Source organism: Oreochromis aureus, linkage group 23 (assembly GCF_013358895.1).
Source record: "Oreochromis aureus strain Israel breed Guangdong linkage group 23, ZZ_aureus, whole genome shotgun sequence".
NCBI lineage: Eukaryota > Metazoa > Chordata > Actinopteri > Cichliformes > Cichlidae > Oreochromis > Oreochromis aureus.
This window is the reverse complement of record NC_052963.1, coordinates 38,503,702-38,528,590: the sequence shown is the minus strand read 5'-3', so window position 1 is coordinate 38,528,590 and position 24,889 is coordinate 38,503,702. Positions and strand designations below refer to the sequence as shown.

The 24,889-nt window shown below is 40.2% G+C and overlaps 2 protein-coding genes across 5 annotated transcripts in view; one reads left to right on the top strand and one right to left on the bottom strand.

Annotated features, from left to right (window-relative positions):
- The first annotated feature begins 47 nt into the window (after nt 1-47).
- On the top strand, nt 48-24,435 carry lama3 (laminin, alpha 3). 2 transcript variants are annotated; one of them, XM_039606734.1, is made up of 38 exons: nt 48-328; nt 806-919; nt 1,099-1,211; nt 1,301-1,384; nt 1,477-1,580; nt 2,218-2,262; nt 2,351-2,502; nt 2,638-2,748; nt 2,966-3,074; nt 3,301-3,471; nt 4,760-4,956; nt 5,035-5,151; nt 5,223-5,374; nt 5,479-5,617; nt 5,702-5,801; nt 5,888-6,004; nt 6,097-6,264; nt 6,407-6,558; nt 13,824-14,030; nt 14,127-14,275; nt 14,389-14,551; nt 15,398-15,525; nt 15,612-15,762; nt 15,860-15,964; nt 16,051-16,184; nt 16,415-16,532; nt 17,592-17,726; nt 17,812-17,954; nt 18,047-18,154; nt 18,270-18,390; nt 18,496-18,602; nt 18,753-18,933; nt 20,102-20,251; nt 20,346-20,505; nt 20,588-20,715; nt 20,805-20,898; nt 20,990-21,100; nt 21,204-24,435. In XM_039606734.1, exons 1-38 carry the CDS (start codon nt 134-136, stop codon nt 21,347-21,349), a joined length of 5,079 nt encoding a protein of 1,692 aa, XP_039462668.1. In that variant the 5' UTR covers nt 48-133; the 3' UTR covers nt 21,350-24,435. The 2 variants fall into 2 exon arrangements, with proteins under 2 accessions (XP_039462668.1, XP_039462667.1); XM_039606733.1 differs by having other exon boundaries at nt 2,348-2,502.
- osbpl1a (oxysterol binding protein-like 1A) overlaps nt 24,114-24,889 on the bottom strand; it is a 32,779-nt gene continuing 32,003 nt past the window's right edge. For all 3 annotated transcript variants that reach the window (XM_031753642.2, XM_031753644.2, XM_031753645.2), the window contains one exon: nt 24,114-24,691. In XM_031753642.2, the coding sequence (XP_031609502.1) occupies nt 24,589-24,691 (103 nt within the window). In that variant the 3' untranslated portion in view covers nt 24,114-24,588. The remainder of the gene's footprint in view (nt 24,692-24,889) is intronic.

Here is a 24,889-nt window from a genome sequence, read left to right as displayed (position 1 = left end):
CACACTCAGTCACTTATTCAATCCAGCTTTTCTGCAACTCTCTCACACAAAAAGCTCCAAGGTTCAGTCGAAGCTCCCTCCTAGCAGGGAGGATTTTTTTCCTACACTCACAGGGCTCATTGAAAGGCTTATAATGCAGTGGGCTGCTTCTTGGCTTTGCATTGCAGCACCGTTGTTTTTGCTCTGCTTTGCTCCAAGTTGTCCCTCTGCTCAGAAATATCCAAAGTGTTGGCATGACAGACGCACTCAGATCCGTCAGAAGCAGCACAGCAGGAAAACGTTCTGTGATCCTTCCTTCAGCAACCAGACAGCAGGTGCTGTCACTCAGGTAATGCAGCTGCTTTTTGGCTTATCTGTTGCTCGCTGTGTTTTTCCTTCTTATTTTTTATACTACTGTTTGTTATTACATTATGTGCAGTGAGAGAAAACAAGGTCAAGAAATCTTAGTGACTCAGTTTTTCTGATCTGAGGATATAAAGCTACTATTAACTCTTATGCAGTCGCTATCAGACATGAGTTTTGTTTTGTGCCAGATATCCTAAGCTCAGTCCTAAGTCACCAGACCTTTACTTGGATATATAATAACCTTGAGCAGACTCATATCCAACATGCACATGCTCTTCAATATGTATCTCTATGTCGCACACCACTTTACAGCAAATACTACAGCAGGAACTGCATTTACACCTTGTATAATGATTACTTTGTGGTAATGCATTACTTTAAAGTAGGTCAAGCACCCTTGGAGTTTTTCATTATGTTAATTGCCCCACAGTCGACTGTTCATCTCGCTGTGTCATTACAGAAGTGCAGCTCTGGCTTCTACAGAGAGTGGGCCGGACCGAACAGGGGCCAGTGTGTGCCATGCAGCTGCAACGGGCTCTCCGATGAGTGTGATGAGCGTACAGGGAACTGTGTGGTGGGTGCTGACTCACACATGCACACACAAAAAGACAATAATTACTCAGATACAAGTGATGTCTCTGCTGCTGAGAAACAATATTGTAGCAGATGTCAGTGATGTACCATTTGTAGTCACGCTGCTGGGCCAGATGGAAACCATGTTCCTTTTGTTTGTTTGATCTAACTGGCCTCTAGAAATGTCAGTTCGACACTACAGGAGATCACTGTGAGCGTTGCAAGGAGGGTTATTTTGGAGATCCAGTGAACAGAACCTGCCGTGCCTGTCTATGTCCCTTTACAGAGAACAAGTCAGTATCTGATTATGTCCTACTCTGCCTGCACAGTTTTCCTTTCGCTTGTTTTGCATGAATATAAAGACCTTCACTGTTTGTTTTAGTTTTGCATTGGCCTGCCTCGATGTTGGCTCAGGAGTGGTGGAATGTTTGTGTAAACGTGGTTACAGTGGAGTCAGATGTGAGAGGTAACCATACATCATTTGCATCTTCATCTATGCAGCAAAAGCCCCAATCCTCAAACCTATTTACTCTTCTCATGTTTTTCCCCCCTTTTAAGATGTGCATTTGGTTATTATGGCAATCCCATGGTGCAGGGGGGCATGTGCAAGCCCTGCAACTGCAAGAAGAATGGTTTGAACCCGTGTGATTCTCTGACCGGAGGTGACTATTTATGCAATAAAGAAATAAATTATAAGTAATGAATAAATAGATAATTACTCATTGAGAAAAAAAGATCTCAATCCCTTTTTGCCAGAAGTGCAACGATGTTTTCTCCAAGTTCACTTTGCAATGCATCTGTAATGTATAGTCTACAAATACAGGTAGCTGAGGAAATCACCCATCAGTAACATAGAGTGAAAACATTGCTGAAGGACGGTGTCTGTAGTCATTGAGCTGTGAGACACTAGACATGACCTCCATGGGTGCAGAGTGTCTGGTTGCAATTTATTTTGCTTTAATGAAGGTCTGCTTTCAATTCTTCTCATATTTCTCGGGGCATGCTCCTCAGCATCTAATTTAATTACATGTTCTTGATGTAATTTTAGTTATTTAATACATAAAATTTATATTATTGTATATATATATATTTTAAATGAAATGGTATTTATTTATTTATGTATTTTTGGTTGTTTGTTGTTTGTTTGATTTCCTATAACTTACTTATGCTTACTGTATATTTTATATTTTATATATAGCCTGTATATCCATATATGGATTTGCATACATGGGCTAATATGACAGCTAAAGTGGCCTTCATGTGATGAGATCCAACTTTACCATTTTTTCCTATCAACAGAGTGCATCACATCTGGTAATAGTAACTGCGGGGATCACTGTCATGGTGAGTCTGTGTTGTAAGTTCATCTAGCAGTCATGTTTTGACCTATAAAACTAAGACTCACTGTATTTCATCTTGCCTTTACCAGCAGAGTGTGACAGCTGTACTTACACTTTGCTGGTGGACTCAGAGAAGATGGATGATGATCTGTTTTGGCTGAAACAGCAGCTGCAGAACATCAGTCATAGTCCTGTATCACGATCTACTCTGAACAACCTGGAGGTTAACATATCTGAAGCAAAGGTAGCGATTCACAGAGGGAATAGGTGTTTACACTGCCCTTGTGAATATTAAAGGATTTGAGGAAAATCAGTCGTTTTCAGATCATGCAGCAACATTTCTCCAAGTTCAAAGTACTTCTTATCTAATGTTTCTTAGGTACAGATGGGGAGTCACAGTACTGCTGTGAGACTCCTGGATCCAAAGGTTGAACAGCTGGAAGCAGATGTGGCTGCTGACAGATATGACTTGTCTCAACTGAGTGATGAGGTACCTGGAGTGAATTTTCCCGTGCTAATCAAAATGTAACTCAGTCAAGAGTTTAGACTGATAATTTTTTTCTTTTTAATTGTAAATGCAAACTCATATTAGAATACCAGAGGATACTCAAATAGAATGAAAGACAGAGAACCCACAGGGAGCTTTCCCAGCTCTTTATGTTGGCTTATTATTAAATATATTTAAATATTTTCCAAAATTTTACCAGAACCTTGACATTGCATCATATTTGAAGAAGACCTTGGAGTCTGCAAATGAAACGAAGTTAAAGGCAGATGATCTATTTAAAACAGGAGCTCTTCTCACAACAATACAAGGTATATCTCTGAAATATGTAAATATTTGTGGTCTTATCAGCGTGGAGTTGGAGTATTCCGAACTTTAATAATTTCTGCTCAGTGATATCAGCTACAAGCAGATCTTTCCTGCCTCTCTTGCCAAAGACTTTGTGACACTTGTTAAGGAAACTAAATTACCTGTTATGTCAAAGTGGGCATCAGGCTCAGCTATATCATTTAACAGCACTGTCTCTCCTCTTGTCAGATCTGATAAAGCAGCTAACTGAGGCAAAACCTGAAGATTCAGTTTCTCTCTCTGAAAAGGACAAAGGCAGGATGATGGAAGAAGCTCAGCGCATCATGGAGGAAATGAGAAAGAGAGGCTGCACTGCTCAGAGGGACAAAGCAGGCAGCGAGCAGGAGAAGGCACATAAATGTTAGAGATCTTTTTTCCTTGAGCATAGAGATTAAAGTACGCTTATAAGGAGAGAGAGTGGGGCTGAAAATGGACACACTGGCATTTAGTATTTTAAATAGAAACATTGTGTTTCATGTTAAATTACTCCACAAAGACCAACCCACTTTCACCAGTTGAGAATTCACCAATGTTTTATATAAAAATGATTGTATAAAGATTTAATTGACATTTTAAGAAATAACCAACTGGCATGTCCGTTTGCTAAATATGAAACTGCAGCATATCTGCTGAAATCAAATGGAAATAGGAACAAATACCCACCAATAACTAAAAGGTGACTACTTTACACACTATAGATGTTCTCTTCTTCCTCTTGTTTACAGTATTTATGCTAGGCTAAGTAGCCGGCATGTACCTTTATACTGAATGGGTCGATACATCCATCTATGCTCAGATAGCAGAATTATTTTCCTGAAAACATCAGGCCCAGTATACTTCCTTGGTTTGACCTATACTTCCACATTTGGAGTGATTCTCACTTTAATCCTCCACTCTTGACTGACTGGCAGCAAGATTAATCTGTGTGTGCAAATCAAATAGTCTGGATGTGGAGATAGTTTTGACTCCCATATTGTATGTGACCCAGGCTCTCGCCATTTATTGAACCAGAGCAAACACAAATATGTGGCAGATATACCGGTAGGTCCATAAATATTTGGACAGAGACAACTTTTTTCTAATTTTAGTTCTGTACTTTACAACAATGATTTCCAATAAAACAACTCAGATGCAGTTGAAGTGCAGGCTTTTGGCTTTCGTTCAGTAGGTTGAACAAAAAGATATGGAGAGCTCCTCTGACTGCATCTTCACAGGAAAATCTTCCAAATGCAAGCACCACACCTCAAATTAAGTCCAGGCCTTTTATCTGTTTAGTTGATAATGACAGTACGAAGGAACTGCCCACACCTTCATCTGATTTGAATGTGGATACCCTCAAATGAAAGCTGAGTCTACACATAATGTCCAAGTCCATGATGTAACTATAATTGGAATATGTTTCAGTAAACAGGTAAAACCTTGTGTCAGTGTCCAAATATATATGGACCTAACTGTAGTGGTAGGATGCGTCTCAGATCTTTAAACAGAACAGAGGACATGAACAATCAGCCAAACCATTTCAGAAACACCACTGCAGATTAATAGTTTCATAATTAATGAAAATATAATTGTTGAAATTAAAGTTAGAAGACATTCTGTGGCCAATATCAGATAACTCTGATATCTAAATTTTGCATACTCTCTTCAGTGTTAGAACTCATCAGCAACGACATGATAGCTGCTGCAGAAATGAAACAACTCATCCTGATTCAGAGTGGAGACTCTGTCATGGCCTCAGATTCTGCTGTGAGACAGTTGGGCGAGCTGCTGTTGGATGCAGAGGACAGAGTCGACAGAGCAAGGGGTCTTAACCTCAAGAGTCGTACTGCCCTACAGCATCTGCAGGTAATGGGAAATAAAGCTGTCATTGGCCATGTCATACATTTCTGATGACACACTGTTTTATCTTTCCTCTTTTTCCAGCATCTTAAAGCTCAGCTGGATAAAGAACAAAGCACTCTCCATCCTGTGACTGAAATGACTAAAGATCTGCTAAAGAACATTTCTGACATCTTGTCAATACTTAAGGAAGTTAAAAAAGTAAGAAGCAGCTTTTTATAACTTCTCAAAAGTATTGGACTTTGCATTAAAGTTTACTGTTTAAATTGCAGGAATTTGAGAAGCAAGCAGTTCAGTTGGATGGTGCCAAGCTGGAACACTTTCAGCAGTTAAACAACAGTTTCATAATAGCAGAGGTGGAAGCTATAGCCCAGGCAGAGGAGCATGCAAAGGAGCTCAAAAGAATGGCGACAGAATTACAACAGTGAGTGTGAATCACAAGAACAAATAAAGAAGCAAGGCAGATTTAGATTAGATTGGGCCCTGTTTCTTGTTTAACATAATACACCATCTTGGATTTTGTTACAGAGTGCTTCATACAGCTTCTAACAGCACTTCACTGGTCAGCTTCCTGGGTATAGGGGCCTATGACAGCATCATTAAGGCAGTAGAAATGGCTGAGAAGGCAGCAAAGGAGTCCAAAAAGGCTGCTGATCAAACCTTAAAGGTAACGTCAGTGCTATTAGTAAGACTTATTAAAAATCTACGTGTTTATAGAAAATATTAATGTAATATTTGAATGATAAATTAGGATGTGAAGAAGAAAGGTCTGATCAGCAGGTCTGAACAGCTGAAAGATAATTCAACTCATCTATGGAGGGAAACCAGAGACACTCAAAGTCACCTTAAAAGTCTGTAAAATCAAAACAAATATCAAGACAAATATATTGAGTTTGAATGTGCGAAATGAAAAGGTTTTCTAATATCTTTTGAACAGTGGTGTCACGTACAGTAAACGCTCACAGGAATCGTGTAAATAAACAAAAGAAAAAAAGAAGATCACTGAGAATCGCCACCTCATCCATCAGTGACAAACTCAAAAAGATCAAAAGAGGTTTGTGGAGCACTTGGAATCGATGCAGATCAGAAAATAAATGTCAAATTAGTTATTGTATCTGCATATATTTTTTTTATCTTTTATTTCAGATGACACAGTGGCACTGATAGGGTCTGTGAAAACTGCTGCTTCTGATGCTAACGCTACAGTCAGCAATGTGAAAGAGAGACTGAGAAATATCAGCGAGGAAGTGGGAAGAATTTTAACCAATATCAGTGTGAATATAAATGACATGTTGACAGATGCAGACCAGGCTGGTAAGTGTTGGATGGTGTGCAACTCACGTTTACATTTCACACCACATTCTCCTGACTTACCTCTTAAATTCCTTAAACATGTTTTTGCAGTTAAAATACAGTCATTTAAAGGTTTTATGTGTTGTTATTTTATCTGTTTAAGTAAAAAGCTTCGACAAAGCATTCCCTGTGATGAGTGACAAGCTCGCAGAAGTCAAGGCTCTTGGTAGGAAGATGTCACCTCACCCAAACATGACAGAAAGCATCCAGAGAATCAAGGACATAATAGAGGAGACAAGAAACTTTGTTAATAGGGTAACATTTTCTTTTTAATTTCATCTTTCCTATTTTTTTCTTAATTGACTTGTCAGATTTGATTTAAAACTGGAACAAGTTTTCCACAGCTTCATGGTTCTTTGCAGTTATCTTCAAATTTTCTATTCTCTTTTTCTGAGTCAAAGCATTGTTTTAGTTTAGACTCAACATTCTGATAGCACTCCTGTGTGTAGCAGCTGCGTTTAGTGTGACAAAGGTTGGACAAAGTTGAGAAATTATGTCACGGTCATTGCACATCTGTGGGAAACTAGTGATGGGAAAGATTCTGGCATTTAACATTTGTGAGAATCATTATTCTGTAGCACATCATGATGGCAGCTGCCAGTTTCCTTGTGCTGCTGTTTCATTCTTATTACTGGTTATCCTAGCTCTCTGAGTAAATACAAACTAGGTAAATGAGATTTATGTGATCTTAAATAGTGACTTTGGGCTTAACAATGAAAAATGATATTTTAATAAATAAACATATTTATTAGGTGGCTATATAATAATTTCTTACTTTTTCTTACTCACCTTTTCAGAAGTTTATTTAATAGAAATTAATTCTAAACTATATACTGTATAATAGGTGATAAGAAACAATTGCAACTGATGATAGAGAAAGTTGTACACATGACATTTTAAGAAGTGTACCAAATTCTTTGTAGACCTAGACCAGATATTTTTTTTTATAATTTAATAGCTAATATTGGCTTCATAAACTGCTCTGTAAATATTGTTTGCATTGCTAATATAAAGTTGATTATGTCACTTTTTAAAATTAGAGATTTATTGGTGGTCCGATATTAGCAGCTGTTATTAGCTATTAATTTTAATTATAAAGAACCATGCATAAGAAAATGTTTGGGAAATTTGTTTATGTCTGAAAAACAGCTGATATATCACAATAATAATATTTTTTGAATCCCTGAATATCGTTATTGCTTATTGCTACTTACAGCTTAAGTATCATTAGAAACTTAAGCTGTTTCTAAATGCTTTGTAATGCATACATAATTACTTAGGTGAGTGCAAGTGCAACTAAAGTTGCAACTAATGTTCACAATTATTAAATTACTTTTCACTAAATGCTTTGTTATTTTTTATGATGATTCTATTAAAATTTACAACTTCCAAAGTTACCTTATTAGCATAAATATAACTAACAGCAGATGTAATTAGTGACATTTTTTTCCAAGAGAGAGGTCCAAAATGCAAATATTTAATATCAGGCAAGAAGTGATGCACACTCAGGTGCAGGGTTAGGCAAAAACTCAAAGAAAACAGGCTGATATGAAGCAAAAGATATGATTAAAGACAACATTTATTTCCTTTTTTTATCCTTTATAAGTTGGGAAATTGGCACTGCCAAAATGTAAAAATTCACAGTATATTGCATTCATTAATAAATGCAATACAACAAAATCAAATACCTCAGGAAGGCCAAACAAATACACAAAAGTGAAATAAAAAAACAAACTAAAAAAATCCAACATGCACTTGAACAAAAACTAACAAAAACTTTAAAATAATAAAAATGAATACAAAAAATAAATAAATAAAATCATGTCACAAAAAATTGCATTAAATTAAATGCTTGACTCCAAGACATTAAAAGACCATCTGGCAACAGAAAAATGAACAACAGGGGACACATATGCTGGGGCGAGTGATTTACTAGCTGAATAAAAGTGGCACAGAAAATAGAGGGAAGCAGGATGTTATTAACGATCACAAAGAAAATATTATTCAATAAAACAGGAAGTAACTCAAACAGGAGTATTAACAATATGAGCAAAAACAATAATACAAACTTTTGATCTAATTACAAGATATTTACCATTTTTTAATAATTGTTGATGTAAAGTGTTACCTGTTATTACCAAGACAGATATTTTGTTATGTTTGCAGTTTACTGTTCAAGTCAAGGGACGTTCATTTATTTCACACATCTAAGCACATCAGACACTGACAAAAGTGCTGCACAACAATCGATACAACAATTAGGAAAACATGATTATAAAAATTACAAAAGCAATAAGACTAAAGCAAGTATTTCAAAGCAAACTTAAAAACATAATTAGAGATAATCAAAGATATGTTATCCAGTTTACAGAAAGACACAGTTGAAAGTCAGAACTAAAAAGACTGAAGAGAAGAAGTGAGGTTTCAGTTAAGATATGAAAACTGTTAGTGAGGCGCACGACCTGATCTGAAGGACGAGGCTGCTCTAGAATTTTGGACCAGCTACCTGGCAAAAGTAACAAGTCATCTATGTATCCAGCAAGGAGCATAATGATACAAAATGATTTTAAAATGATTCCTATACTCCAGAGGTAGCCAGATAGCCATGATCATGTTTCATCCACCAATTAGGAGTCTAGCATTTTAGGCTAAATGCAACTGTAATAATGCCTTACTTAATCTGGTATATAAAGAACAGCAGTAATCTAGCCTGGACATGATGAAAGGTTATTAAAGGTTAATAAAGTAAAGAAGAGGTTTGACTTTCATTAAAAGTCTTAATTAAAAGAAACTAGCTTTAATGACGGATTTAATCTGTCTTTAATTTCAGAGAGGAATCATAATTTACACCAGGTTTCTTTACATGCATTTAGGTATGAAGCCTAAGAAATCTCAGAAATCTCAGAGATCTGAGAAATGCAGTAATATTTGTGAAGTGAGCTACCTGATAGTGAGCTAGACCAGGATTTCACTTTTGTTCTCAGTGAGGGTGAATTTTATCCTCAAGTAAACAACATTATAAGGAACTGGCTGAAGAGTCTGTGTCTGATTTCTGAGCAAGGCAATATTATCCATCCATCCATCCATCCTCATCCGCTTTATCCGAGATCGGGTCGCGGGGGCAGCAGCCTAAGCAGAGAAGCCCAGACCTCCCTCTCCCCAGCCACCTCCTCCAGCTCATCCGGGGAACACCAAGGCGTTCCCAGGCCAGCCGAGATATAATCGCTCCAGCGCGTCCTGGGTCTGCCCTGGGCCTCCTCCCGGTGGGACATGCCCGAACACCTCACCCAGGAGGCGCCCAGGGGCATCCTTGTCAGATGCCCGAACCACCTCAACTGGCTCATTTCGATGTGGAGGAGCAGCAGCTCTACTCTGAGCCCCTCCCGGATGGCCGAACTTCTCACCCTATCTCTAAGGGAGAGGCCAGCCACCCTTCGGAGGAAGCTCATTTCTGCCGCTTGTATCCGCGATCTCATTCTTTCGGTCACTACCCACAGCTCGTGGCCATAGGTGAGGGTCGGGACGTAGATCGACCGGTAAATTGAGAGCCGCTTTTACACTCAGCTCCCTCTTCACCACGACGGACCGGTGCAGCGTCCGCATCACTGCAGCCGCAGCACCAATCCGTCTGTCGATCTCAGCTCCCTTCTCCCATCACTCGCGAACAAGACCCCGAGATACTTAAACTCCTCCACTTGGGGCAGGAACTCATCCCCGACCCGGAGTGGGCACTCCACCCTTTTCCGGCTGAGAACCATGGCCTCAGATTTGGAGGTGCTGATCCTCATTCCGCTGCTTCACACTCGGCTGCGAACCGTTCCAGTGCGAGCTGGAGGCCCTCACCTGATGAAGCCAACAGAACCACATCATCCGCAAAAAGCAGAGATGAGATTCTGAGGCCACCAAGTGAAAGCCCTCCGCCACTTGGCTGCGCCTAGAAATCCCGTCCATAAAATTATGAACAGAATCGGTGATAAAGGGCAGCCTGGCGGAGCCCATCACCCACCGGAAACGAGTCCGACTTATTGCCGGCAATGCGAACCAAACTCTTACAACGGTTGTATAGGGATCGAATGGCCCGTAGCAATGGGCCAGACACCCCATACTCCCGCAACACCTCCCACAGGACACCCCGAGGGACACGGTCGAATGCCTTCTCCAAGTCCACAAAACACATGTAGACTGGTTGGGCAAACTCCCATGCACCCTCAAGTATCCTTGAGAGGATAAAGAGCTGGTCCAGTGTTCCGCGACCAGGACGAAAACCGCATTGTTCCTCCTGTATCCGAGGTTCGACTAACGGACGAACTCTCCTTTCCAGCACCCTGGCATAGACTTTCCCAGGGAGGCTGAGGAGTGTGATCCCCCTGTAGTTGGAACACACCCTCCGGTCTCCCTTCTTAAAGATGGGGACCACCACCCGGTCTGCCAGTCCAGGGGTACTGCCCCTGATCTCCACGCAACATTGTAGAGGCGTGTCAACCAGGACAGCCCTACAACGTCCAGAGCCTTCAGGAACTCGGGGCGGACCTCATCAACACCAGGGGCTCTGCCACCGAGGAGTTGTTTAACTGCCTCAGTGACCTCGACCGCAGAAATTGGCGGGTCATTCCCTCATCCCCAGACTCTGCTTCCTCCTCGGAAGACGTGTCAGTGGGATTAAGGAGGTCCTCAGTATTCCTTCCACCGTCTGACAATTTTCTCAGTCGGCGTCAGCAGCGCACCGCCAGCACTATACACAGTGCAGGTAGAGCACCGCTTTCCCCTCCTGAGACGCCTGACGGTTTGCCAGAATCTCTTGAGGCAGTCCGAAAGTCTTTTTCCATGGCCTCTCCGAACTCCTCCCACACCCGAGTTTTTGCTTCAGCCACTGCCCGAGCCGCATTCCGCTTGGCCTGTCGATACCTGTCAGCTGCCTCTGGAGTCCCACAGGCTAACCAAGCCCGATGGGACTCCTTCTTCAGCCTGGTGGCTCCCTTCACCTCTGGTGTCCACCATTTGGTTGGGGATTACCACCACGGCAGGCACCAACCACCTTGCGGCCGCAGCTCAATGCAGCAGCCCCGGCAATGGAGACTCTGAACATGGTCCATTCGGACTCAATGTCCCCAGTCTCCCTCGGAATGTTGTTGAAGCTCTGCGGAGGTGTGCGTTGAAGATCTCGCGGACTGGGGCCTCTGCTAGACGTTCCCAGCACACCCTCACTCACGCGTTTAGGTGCACCGGGTCTGTCCAGCGTCTTCCCCGCCACCTGATCCAACTCACCACCAGGTGGTGATCAGTTGACAGCTCAGCCCCTCTCTTTACCCAGTGTCCAGAACATATGGTCGCAGGTCTGGTGATACGATTACAAAATCGATCATCGACCTGCGGCCTAGAGCATCCTGGTGCCACGTGCACTTATGGACACTCTTATGTTCGAACAAGGTGTTCGTTATGGCCAAACTGTGATTTGCACAGAAGTCCAATAACAAAACACCACGGGTTCAGATCAGGGAGGCCGTTCCTCCCAATCACGCCCCTCCAGGTCTCGCTGTCGTTACCCACGTGAGCATTGAAGTCTCCCAGCAGGACAACAGAGTCTCCAGGTGGGGCACCTTCCAGCACCCCCAGGGACTCTAAGAAGGCTGGGTACTCTGAACTGCCACTCGGCGCATAAGCGCAGATGACAGTCAGGACCCGTTCCCCGACCCTGAGGCGCAGGGAACAAACCCTCTCATCCACCGGGAAAAACCCCAGCGCACCGGCAGCAAGCCGGGAGATATTAGAATACCCACCCCAGCCCGCCGCCTCACCAGGGGCAACTCCAGACTGAGACAGAGTCCAGCCCCTCTCCAGGAGACTAGTTCCAGAGCCCAAGCCATGCGTGAGGCGAGCCCGACTATATCTAGCCGGTACTTCTCAACCTCACGCACTAACTCAGGCTCCTTCCCCACCAGAGAGGTGACATTCCATGTCCCTATTGCCAGTCTTGGCAGCCGGGGATCGGTCCGCCAGGGCCCGGTCCGCCAGGGCCTCCGCTCCTGGCCGCCGCCCGACACACAATGCACCCGACCCCTATGGCGCCTCCTGCGGGTGGTGGGCCTGCGGGAGGATGGGCCCATGTCTCCTCTTCGGGCTGTGCCCGGCCGGGCCCCATGGACTAAGGCCCGGCCACCAGACACCTCGGGCACCCTCCCCGGCCTGGCTCCAGGGCGGGGCCCGGTAACCCTATCCCGGGCAGGGTAAACTGTTCCCTCGATGTTCTTTTCATACGGGTCTTCTGAATCGCTCTTTGTCTGGTCCCTCACCCAGGACCAATTTGCCATGGGAGACCCTACCAGGGGGCAAAAGCCCCCAGACAACATAGCCCCTGGGATCCCTGTGACACACAAACCCCTCCACCACGATAAGGTAGCGATTCACGGAGAGGGGCAATATTATGTTTTTTAAAATATGGTCAGTATGTAACAGTATGTAAAACAGAATAGGGCCCTAAATGGACCCTTGTGGTACTCCACGGGTCAAAGTGGACGCTTTAGAACAAATCCTAATGGAAAAAGAACCGTTAATCACATATGACTTTAATCAGTTTGGAGCAGTGCCATTGATATCACTACACTGCTGAAGATAGGAAATTAATATTTCATGATTCACTGTATCAAATGCAACAGTGAGATCAAGTAATATAAGAACAGATGAGTGATCAGCATTGATAAAAGAGTCATTATAAACTCTCAAAAGTACTAATATATTGCTTAAGGCCATTTCAAATTAACACATTATATATTAAGTGCTATGTAAGCACCATCCAAAGACAGTTCATTTGGCCTTGGAGTGTGCAGACATTATCTTCAGTATTTTCCTTGTTTTTTGTGAAAGGAGGACAGGGCATGATAGCTGGATTGTATTTTGGCTTGATTCATAGACAAAGCTGAAAGTATTTTCCCCTTCTGATTAGGAGTAACAAGGCTGCCAGCTATGGGAAATTAAGTTTTCCCAGAAGTTGTATATGTACATCCCAGACCCTTATCTGTTGTCTGGAGGATCAACCAGGTTACAGGGTCAGCTACATGCGACTGCTCTCAGGAAGTTTTAGATAATCTGCTGAACACAATATGGCCTTAAATGCTGGTGCTGAGTCAAAAAGCTAATACACTTGGTTACATTTTCTTTTTCCAGGAACAGATTTTGGATGACCTATGATATCTGGGTTTTCTTGCTGAGTCTGACCTTTCAGAAATAAACAGACTTTACCAGCTAGAATTACTACTTGGATGATGACATTACAATTATTTACATGTGGGAAGCTGCTTCATTTAGTGACTCTGATGCAAACATTCACATTGGAAATACCAAAAAAAAAAAATAATGAAATTCTACTTGAGTTGGTGGACCAAAAATAGAACTCAAAGTAGTGCATTACCCCTAATTTGTAAAAATAAAAGAATAAATGTATGAATACAAATAGTCTATTTTTTAAAAACACATAAATCATCTGTTTTTATGACACACACAAATTCTACCGTCTCTTATCACAGCTCCCTCTTGGCACCACTTTCAATGGAAAGAGCCACATTGAGCTTCACCCTCCAAGAAACCTTGAGGACATTAAAGCGTTTACAGCTGTCGATCTTCTCCTCAATCGCCATCACAAAACCCCGTCTAAGTCTGATGTGAGACGAAAACGACACCAGGATGAACACAGAGATGACAACCTGTTCGTTTTCTACCTGGGTAGCAAGAATGTGAGTGTGCATACCAGCCTACACAGGAAGCATGATGTAGTCTTTGTCTTTCTTTTTAAAAAAATATACCTTACGTTTCTTTTATTACATTTCTAGGCTTCTGGAGACTACATTGGAATGGCTATCAGAAACACTGTGTTGGTTTGTGTCTATAAGTTGGGTGGTGTGGTTCATGAGGTAGAAACCAGCCAAATAACACTCGGAAGCGTGAACTCCTCAGACTTTAACAGAGTTATCTTCCACAGGTGCTGAGTACATATGGTAGAAGTGTATTTCAAAATGAACATGGATTTGCTAGCTGAAAGTTTACATGATGTCACCAACATGTTTCTTATCTTCGTGCCAACAATTCCTGCAGGGTTTACCAGGACGCTGAAGTGAACGTCACACAGAACTTCACATCAAAGGAGCCCGTCAGTCTCCCTCCTAAACGTAACCTCCCAAACACAATGACAGGCGTCTTCGACTTGGATCCAGGCAGTGTCGTTTTCTACGTGGGGGGCTATCCCGATTACTTCACTGTAATAAGTCTCTGCTTTCATTTCATCCTGCCTGCAAATATATAGTGTTTAAAAGGGTAGCGAGTAGAAAGAAGCCAATTCAAACTCATTTAATAAGCTTGTGTGAAATTGTAAACATTGCAATAGCAATGATACCTTTTGTATAACACACAAGCAAGCACACAGAAAGTTTAGACATAAGCCTAAACTGTGTCTTTCATTTGTTTAGCCAAAGATAATGGGTTTTAAATGAAGGAAAAGCTAACATATAAAAACTAGTTTCCAGCACACACAGCTTCAGTTGACTTGATGGGTGGAAGAAGTAAAGAAAAAAGTACGGAAAAAGGTTTGTTGTATTGTTTATTGTCAAGATTTTGACTCATGGGGTAACTCAATGTATTGCATGATTTTCTGAGTTTTCTTTGAAAACTATTTGGAATTTATTTGATGCTGAAAGAAGTGTTTTGATGGAAGCCATGATCTCCCAATTTTGATATGGATTTGATTTGGCTATGGTTATAGTGATAACTGTAACTTAATAATTATAACTTCTTTTTTTATAGTATATGTGACAATATATTTTTTGTGGAAATAGGGTTCCATAGACTGCACAAATGACATACAACAGTCTTATTCAGAGACTGAAATTGAACAATTTAGAGTGAGAAAAGTACTTTTTGTGAAGACTTGAAATACAAAGTCCCTATCACAGTCTATCATCATCCTTTTGTAGGAATGGGTTAATGAAAAATAGCTTAGAGCTTTTGAGCCCTAGAGAACAGGAGTGTACTCAACAAAATCATTTGCATTAGTAAATGACATGTTCACTTTTTCAGTCCAATTTTCAGTCCTTTTTTGTTCTCATAGCCTCCAGTGGAGCTGCGTTACCCCAAGTACAGAGGAGCCATAAAACTCTCCTACCTGAATGATAATCCTGTCTGCCTTTTTAACTTCAAACATGCTGTCAATATGGATGCAAAACAGCACACTGTGAAGTAAGCATAAAACAAAAGATTAAAAATAAAGGTCGGACATTGTGTTGACTAGAAAAGGTCAAATAATGATTAAATTATTTGTTTAGGATTCCTCAGGATCCGTTGTGTGATTATTATGAAGGAAGAGGTTACCGCATGGCGTTCATAAAGGATCCTGACTGGAAAAAGAGGCGACTGTTCAGATTTCACACAAACAGCCGAGAAACAAATGCCTTGTTATTCTACATTGGAAACAATGTATGATTTAAATTTTTGAATAGACGCTTGAAGCACTTGTATAACTGCATGTTTAACTAAAAAAAGATTTAAAATTGATGTGTTTCTTCTGTTTTAGGAGTCCTTTTTCTGTGTGTTTGTGGAGAGAGGCTTCCTTGTGCTACAAGGTCAACAAGCTGACAGAGAGATTAGACTTCAGAGTCCTGAAAGAGTGTCTCTGTTTGTAAGAACAACAAGTAGTTACTTTAAAAAACTTGAAAGTCTTTTTGGTAAATTCATGCCTTACTAAGCATATGCTTCCTGTTTCAGGACACACAGTTTGCAATTGCTATTGCAGACAAATTCATTGTCCTGTATGGACCAAAAACGGTCTCCACAGATCACATTCAAACAGACTACATGAGTTATTACATTGGGGGTCTTCCAGCAGAGCTCAGAGAGAGGTAATGCAACACATGATGCTTTTAAAATCATGTCAAACTCAACTTCCTCTGGGAGGGAAACACATAATTCCCCACTGAAAGACTTACAAAAAAATCAAACCACTCTCATGACCATTACTATATGACATATAAATGCCAGTGCCAATGTGTGTGTTGAGTAGTCTAGAAGAAAACAGTATCAGCTAATCAAACTGACCTTTTCTACGGGCCTGTCTGCCTCTGAATCTCAGACACAACATCACAGTTGCACCGCTCAGGGGATGCGTGGATCACCCGAAAGCAGATGCTGAGATTGTCGTGTTCAACAGGACAATAGGTGTCAGCAGTGGATGTCCACTCTCCTTACTGGTAATTTACCACAAATATGTTCACAAATCTGCATTAAAATTTCTCTCAGATGATCAGAGGATAGACTTTTTGAAACTTTTTTTTTTTTTTTTTTAAATAAAAGATGGACTTAACCGCAGAGTCTGAGTAGTGAAGCCAGTGCAGAAGTGCACGACACCTGCCTGGTTTCTAATGCACAGCAGGGGTGTAATACTTCTTAGTCAGACTTTAAAAAAGTTTATGAGAAATTGTACCTACTTCTCACTTCATTTTAGCACTTCAAGAACTTGTTGTTTTGATAACTTTGTGTCTTATATAATAACGGAGAGTGTTCCTTTTTTAAATTATGGCCCAATTAAGTATCTATCTAAGTATGAGAACTGATGCCTGTGCAGTGGTGCTTCAAATGTGCATAGTTTCTAATGCACAGCAGGAGGAAAACTCCTCGTTAGTGTGTTTGTACCTGCTTGTACAAATGTACTTATTTCTCACTTTTAGATCTCAGTACCCCATCAAATTGTTGCCTTATTAACATTGTGTCTTATGTAATAGAGCAGCGTGTTCTTTTTGAAAATTATGGCCCCATTAAGTGTAAAATTGATGTTTAATTGAGGCGGTTCACAGCACGGTACCTTGTGATTGACAAACCCTTATCACAGTTTTCCAGTCAGAGACACCCCTCACTTAACAAATCCGTGAACCATGATGAACCAATTGTTATTGTGAAGAATAATCATGAAGTCAGTAGCATGATGTGGCCAATATTAGCTATCACACCTACCTGGAAATACCGGGGAAAAAAAGACTGTAGCAGCAGTTTGTTTCTTACATTCATATTAAAATAATATAACTGTCGCGGGCTTAAATTAGTTGCCAGTGGTTACTCATTAAGGCTATAGCAGTGTATTCAACTTCAACAATAGTGCGCTTTATTACTTAAAAAGTTAACTTTTCATTTGTAGGTGGAAAAATGTGACATTTCCTATTTCAAAAGTCAATCACTGTCTAGCTTTAAAGCACTAAATGAATAGCCTGTAGACACAGGGGTCTAATACTAGTGTGTTTCTGGCTTGTGTATAGGGTGTTCGTGCAGCTACATTGAATTCGGCTCTTTCTGTCGATTCTCTGTTTGCCTGGGACGAACAGCCAGTGAGATTCTCGTTAGGCTTCAGGAGCACAGGCAAGCGAGGCGTTGTTCTGAAGAGCGGCTCTCAGGTAAATCTTGTGTGCCACAGTTTTTGATTTAAAAGAAAATCAAAAGGAAAAGATCAAGATGGCTTTAGTAGTACTCTCACTGCAGGGCTCCGAACCTGTCCACAATCTCCAGTTGTCCCTGGATGATGGCTTTGTGGTTTTTCATAGTTTTAATTATACCCTGAGGTCAAATGAAAGGTATAATGATGGAGTCTGGCATTATGTTTCTGCAGTGGGGAAGCCATCAGGGTAAGATCTGTCAGCTTTTTGCTGATACCTGGATTTTATTGCAATTAAAATTTAAAATCAGCACGTCGCTAATGTTGTCGTGATTTTCTTAGGCTGCTGCTTAGCATTGACAATGTAAATGTGAGTCCGGCACATTCAGACCAAATCAGCATGCCAAGAGGAAAATTCAAAGGCTGCATTGCTAATCTTTATACAAGCAGGTTTGTTATACATTCTTTCAGTTGCTTTATAATATATCTCACAATATATATATATCTGTTTATTACAATAACATGATTCAATTTTGATGTAACAAAATCTCCTCATTTCACACAGGCCGAGTATTTTACCTGCTGATCTAAGCTCATTATCGCAAACTGGAGACATTATCTTTGGTCAGTGCAGTCAGCCTCCCCCACCGCACTCCACAATGAAAAGACCCCAGACACACAACCTTGTAAGCACATCAAACTATTATTTTTTTTTCAGCACCCCTATTGCTGCTCTTTTATTGCTTGGATAATGACATAGTAACAGCAGTCATTTTTCTGCTGTGTGTCAGATTAAGACTCCAGCTGGCAGTCAATGTAGACCCCAGAGAGCATACCAACTCTATGAGAAAGACAGCTGGGTCAGTTACAACCTTCCACAAGAAAACCTTAATTATAGGTAAAATACTAAAACATGAAAATTATAATGGCATTTTCCATGACTGGTTTGGTTGGGTAACCTTTCGAGTGCCTTGTCAAACATTTATCCAGCTGTGTATTCATTCATAAACATTTAAAGGGACTTTGTTCTTGTTCTCATGTGTCTCAGGCCTCACTTCTCTCTTGACATCAATACCAAATCGTCCAAAGGGCTCATCCTCCATGTCGCAGGAGAAGGCACCGTCCCCCTCCTGGCTCTGTACGTGGCCAACGGCAAGATCAAGATGTCACTTGGTCAAAACAGAATCATCCAGCACAAGGAGAAGAGCAATGATGGCAACTGGCATAGAGTTTGTAACCAAGTCTCATTACCAATATTAAGTGATAAAAGCAGCAAAGCTCCAAACATTGGACTCTTGATTTCAAAGGAACAGTTGCAGATATATGGGAATTTCGGTTGCTTATCTCACCTAGATTTTATCAGCAGTAGGATAAAAGTAGAAAACTAAAAAACCAGCAAAATGCAAGTCAGACTAATCGGATTGAACAAAGAAGCAAAAGAAACACAGGCAAAAGGCAAACACTAAGAAACATGAGGGAGGAGATGATATCTCTAAAGAGGAGATCAATGGAAGAGAAAAGGTAGCCAAAACTAAAAAGAATAAACAAAATAAATAAAAAAAAATAAAATAATAAAGAAAAACAATAACTAATATTACTACTTTTGGAAGCTGGGCAGTATATTTCATTAGAACAAACAAATATAACCTTTAATCCAGTGCTCACACTTTTGTTTTTGTTTTGTTCTTACAGCAGCACAAATTAAGCTTTGATTGGATGACAAAATTAACAAAAAAACATTTTGTTTTTGTTGTTCCTGAGTGTCTCACAGGCAGAGAAAATATATATTAATCTTCTCAAAAGTAAATGTTTTTATTTCCCTAAACAACGGGCAGTGCCAAAATGAAGCGTTAAGGATTTAAATGGTGCAAAAAATAAAATTACTGATATCAGAAAGCTTCCAATGGGAATTCAAACACCACTAACAAGAAATATATATACAAAATATATAAAATACATTAAAAAAATTATGACATAGTGGGCAATTACATAATGGAAGTGTGTTGGAGCATAAACGTAAAGCAGGAGGAACAACTAATTCCTAAATCACTTTTATCATTTTTATTTATTTTATGCACAACTTAAAATACATCTAAATTTAGTAGTTTAGCTGTCTGGCTTCATATGCACAAATTTGTAGAATTTACAAAGTGCATGTATTTCTACCAGACAGATCACTCTCCTGGTTAGAAAAGCAGAGTTTAAGAGTTTAAACCATCAATAATGATTGTCTTGATCTTTTTTGCAGCATAAACAATCAGGACATAACTCTTAATATGCAGGGGGAAAATGCAGTAATTATTTTCTCATATCTGTGTGTCATATCACAATCATATCACAGTGATGATGAAGTTATATTCTGTGGATGGCTGAGTTTGTCTGTTTGCGTGTGCGCAGGTTGAGTTCAGTGTGGAGAACAGCACTTTTCATCTTCTGGTTGATGGGATCCGTGTGACTGATGGCCGCTTACCAAACAATGAGGGATCATCTTTAGACCTGCGCAACCCTGTGTATCTGGGTGCTGATACAAAAAGCAAAAACACTAAAGTCTGTATCAGACTCAAGCTATGGCAAATATTTTCCCACATCTTTTTGTTTGCACACTGACCGGCTTCTCTTTTCTCTTCTTGTCCTTTATCAGGGACACAACATTCCCACAGACAGTGTTATCAGCTGTATAAGGGAATTCAAAATGAATGATGTATTTGTTGGTGCAGCTGATGTGAGCCACAAAGCCTTACCGTGCTTTGATGAGCTTGCAGAGGAAGGGGCATACTTTGGTGGCGGTCACATCGTCTTAGGTTTGGCCTTGTATTTCAAAAATCTTGATGCTGCTGATGTGTTTCAATCATCCGCACCTCATAAAGAACATTTCTATTCTAGATAACTACTTCACCGTTGGCTCGCACTTTTTGTTGTCCTTCAAGCTGCGCCCTCAACACCTCACAGGCCTTCTCTTCCATGTTCAAAGTGATAAGACCAGCCTTAATGTGTTCTTAATGGAAAACAAGGTAAAACCTCTCGCTCTTGTGACAGCTAATTGGGTAGCAATTCAAAAGAAAAGCTGCATGAGATGACAAAATATGTTATGTTTTACCAGGTGGGCGTCAAAGTAAATGATGGTTATGGAGCTGTTAGTGTCTCAGTAACACCTCGTAAAAGCCTCTGTGATGGAAAATTTCACGAGGTTACAGGTGGGACATCTTGTATTAAAAACATTCAAGAACGTGAGTCACATGTCGATAGTTGTGCTTTTAAAATTCTGCTGTTATTGTTGTTTCTCAGTCTCCAAAAATAAGAACGCAATCCAACTAGTGGTTGACTCCGTGTCCAAGGAGAAAGCAGGCCCCAAATCCACGTCATATTCAACGGCCCTGGAATCACTTCACATTGGGGGTAAATCCATGAACCGCTGGGCATTATATCTTTCAGAGAGTATCAGCTTTTTGTCTTATAATCTGATCCGAATCTCTTTGTGCTTTTTCCTTTCCTGAATTAGGGACAACAAATCAAAATGGAGCCCCTGTGCCTTCACCTTTTGTGGGCTGCTTGCGAAATGTGAAGCTTAATGGAAAGCCGGTTGCATTTGAGAAAGCCTCCAGGGTGGTCGGTCCTGTGAGCATCAACAGATGCCCTGCAAACTAATGAAATATATCATTGCAAACAGGGATGGGAATAGAGAACCTAGTTAGGCTGAAATCAAGCAACAATTTTTCCAATCTAACGGAATTGTATTTCTCTAAGCTTCAGTTCCTGTTTTTCCAGCACGGGAATGTTTTCCTGACCTTTGCTCATTACAAAGCAATGATGCCAAACTCATGATAGTGAGTTGTAAATCACCTGCAAGCTTATTTTCTACTCTCCCTACACTATTCCAGACTCATTGATATTAAAACAGTCGCCCTGAAGCTGAAAACCTGTTACGGTCTAGTTTTATTACCACACAGAACACTGATAAGGTGAGAAAACTGATAGAGACTCAGTTCAATGCAGCCATAACACCATCTAATAGCACAACAGCAATATTTGCCATAAATTTAGCAGTGGATTTTAAACAAATCCACCCCATCTATCAGCTGCGCTAATCACCCCACCTCACAGCAAGAAGGTGTTGGGTTTGAATCCAGCAGACTCCGTGGCTGTTCCCTGTGGAGTTTGCATGCTCTCCTCATGTCTGTGTGGGTTCTCGCCAGGTACTTTGGCTTCCTCACACAGTCCAAAGACATCCATGTTATGCTAACTGGTCATTCTAAATTGGCTGCAGGTGTGAGTGTGAATTGATGTTCATCTCTCTGCGTTAGCTCTGGGACAGATTTGTGATCTGTCCACGGTGTAACACACCTCTCACCCTATGACACCTGCGATAGGCTCCAGCATTACCATGACCCTGACTTCCATACAGTGAAGAAAATAGATGAATGAATTTTAAACATCTGATATATTTATCTGTTACAATATCAGTCGCTCAACATTAACACAAAACTTTATTAATCAGTATAGCAACAGACAGAATCCATAAGAAACAGCAGTTCATTCCCGTGTTTAAAATTAAGGTAAATATTGCATACACACGCACCTTACTCATACTAATAGCCTTAATTCTGCCCTACATTTGACCATTAGATGGAGTGCTTCCCTTCATGTAATGTGAGCTGTTAGTTCACATTTACTCTCAGCTGGTGATGGCAGCAAAACATTACCAAGAACTTGAAGGTGTCAAGGTTCAAGTGAATGACATGGCTGGATTTTTTCCCCCACACATTGCTTTTTGTTTCCTGTTTATAGCAGTAGTGGTAGTTAGCACACACAGACTGTATTCTGCCCTGTAATTGAAGTGCACCGTAAAGCTGCTCAAGTCATATGAAATGAAGTTTGTCTTTTTTGTTTAATTTTATTTTTGCCCTTTATATTACTATACAGTTCACACACATAGAGAGTGGGTAACTAAGTACAGAAGAAAATATATAGAGTTATTATTTATAGTGTAGTTATACTTTTATTACGAACAAATATGAATAAAATCACTTTAAATGTCTAATAATCTGCTCTACGTTTAAAATAAGTGAGATGTCATAAAAAGTAATAACAATAAATGTACAGCAGATTATTTTAAATGACACTAAACACTGCAGTCAATTACAATTATGTATAACAGATATAAATATAAATGTAAGTATATTTTGATATATTTGCAGTTCATCAATATGCATGTGAAAGTTTACTTTAAATGGTTGGCTAATTAGAAGTGACTCATAGAGGTCATTAAATGAGTGACAGAATATTTTAAATGACTAAGAAATAGTCATAAATTATTCTAAATGTGAAATATGTAAATTACTTCACATCCAAGCAGGCAGCATTAATCAATTAGGATTACAAATAGATTATTATATAGGCAACAGATGACTTTTAACAAATAACAGTTCATTGTGAATTAGTATAGTACAGTTCTAGTATTGGGACCCACCCAGTTTGCGTTGTCAGTGGTTTTTTTGCCCCTTAAAGTTGCTGGATGTCATCAAATTGCTGTGGTCAGGCTGTAGTTCAGGAGGTTGAGCAGGTCATCTGCTAATTGGAAGATTGCAGTTTGATCCCTGGCTGCTCCAGTCAAATATCCTTGGCGTTAGCCCGCATCCATCAGAGTATGAATGTGTGTGAATCTTAGATAGAAAGCACTTAAGCATAGAAAAAGTGCTTGTGTGAATTAGAGGAGAAAAGTGCTATATAAGAACCAGTCTGTTTACTATTTACTGATAGTTGCTTCCTGTGTGAATGGTCCTTAAGCTCCGCCAATGTGGAAATGCCAAAATTTGCCTAATGGTCACTTGGCTGCCTCCAAAAGAGAGAAAGTGAGTCACACCCAATAACGTGCCTAATTTTACAACAGCTATAAACATGTTTACAGACTCGTAGAAAAGACAGTTCTATCCTCAACATTTAATTTCCCCCTTAAAGTAACCGTATGGGGGTGTGATTTATTAAATATCCATCTATTTAGATTCTGTTGAGGCCTAACATTAGATGTGTGTGTCCACTTTATTTACAGGTGGCTGTGGACCATCACTGTAGAAAGCTTCATCTCTGCTCAAGTTGAAACACTGAACTGGACCGCACTGTATTTGTGGCCCATCCCCCCCCAAAATCTTAATTTTTGCTGAGTCAAATTCTGAGTAAATTTCTTTTTTTTATGTTAGTCTGTTGTCTATGCTCAGTCAGTTGCTCAATAAGCTTGCAAGAATTAGCTGATAACTTACCACTTCGCTCTCATGTCTAAATATGGATATTCTGGCTCGAAATGCCATCACAGTGGCCAAACTGCCATCACTAAGGCTTTGCTCATGGTTTATATCAATCTATGGATTCAGTAGTCAGAAAAATATAAAAACAAATAATAAAAGAATCATATTAGTCAGTTCTTAAAGTATCTTTATAAGGTTGAGACTAATACAGAAAATATACAGTGGGTTTTGTTCTGGTATCTTTTTTCCTTCACAAAGTAAAATACAGGAGAAAATAATCACAATCCACATTAGACGAGTAGTGGGTTTTTGAGTGTAATGCGAGTCCAGAGCGAATGTAAATAACATGATGAGGTCACTGATGGTTGGATTTATGGAAAGTATATACAGATATACAACTGGAGACAAAACACTATTATGAACATTTAAAAGAAGACAGGTGGACAGTAAAAATCACAAACCCTATCCACTGTGCTAAAAGTCCATTTTAAATCAATGCAAATGCTATACTGTCAAACATTTTCTGCACAGCTTCACCTTCATAAAGTAGATTAAGGCCACACTGTTTAAGTACACTTTTTTCATATTGCTTGGTCTTGTAATTTTCCAATAAAAACAGTTCATGCTTTGTGCAGAGAAAGTCCTTTAATAAATGTCCGGCAGCTGGCTGTAGGCCCTGTTCCAGTATCCACCACAGAAGAGCCAGTCCTGGGAATTGGTGTGGGGATTTTGCCCCTGTTGAAACCACCTAAAAAACACATCACAGAGAAAGATCAGCATTCATAGATCCCAGCAGGGCGAGGCAAAACTGAATACAAACAAGAGAAAGTGAGAAAGAAATGTAAGGCATGCTTCATCTCAAGGTTATGGATCATTTTTATAGGAGTTGGCAACTGTGGTGGTTATCTTTGCCTAAAATTAACTGCACACAAGTAGGGTACAAATG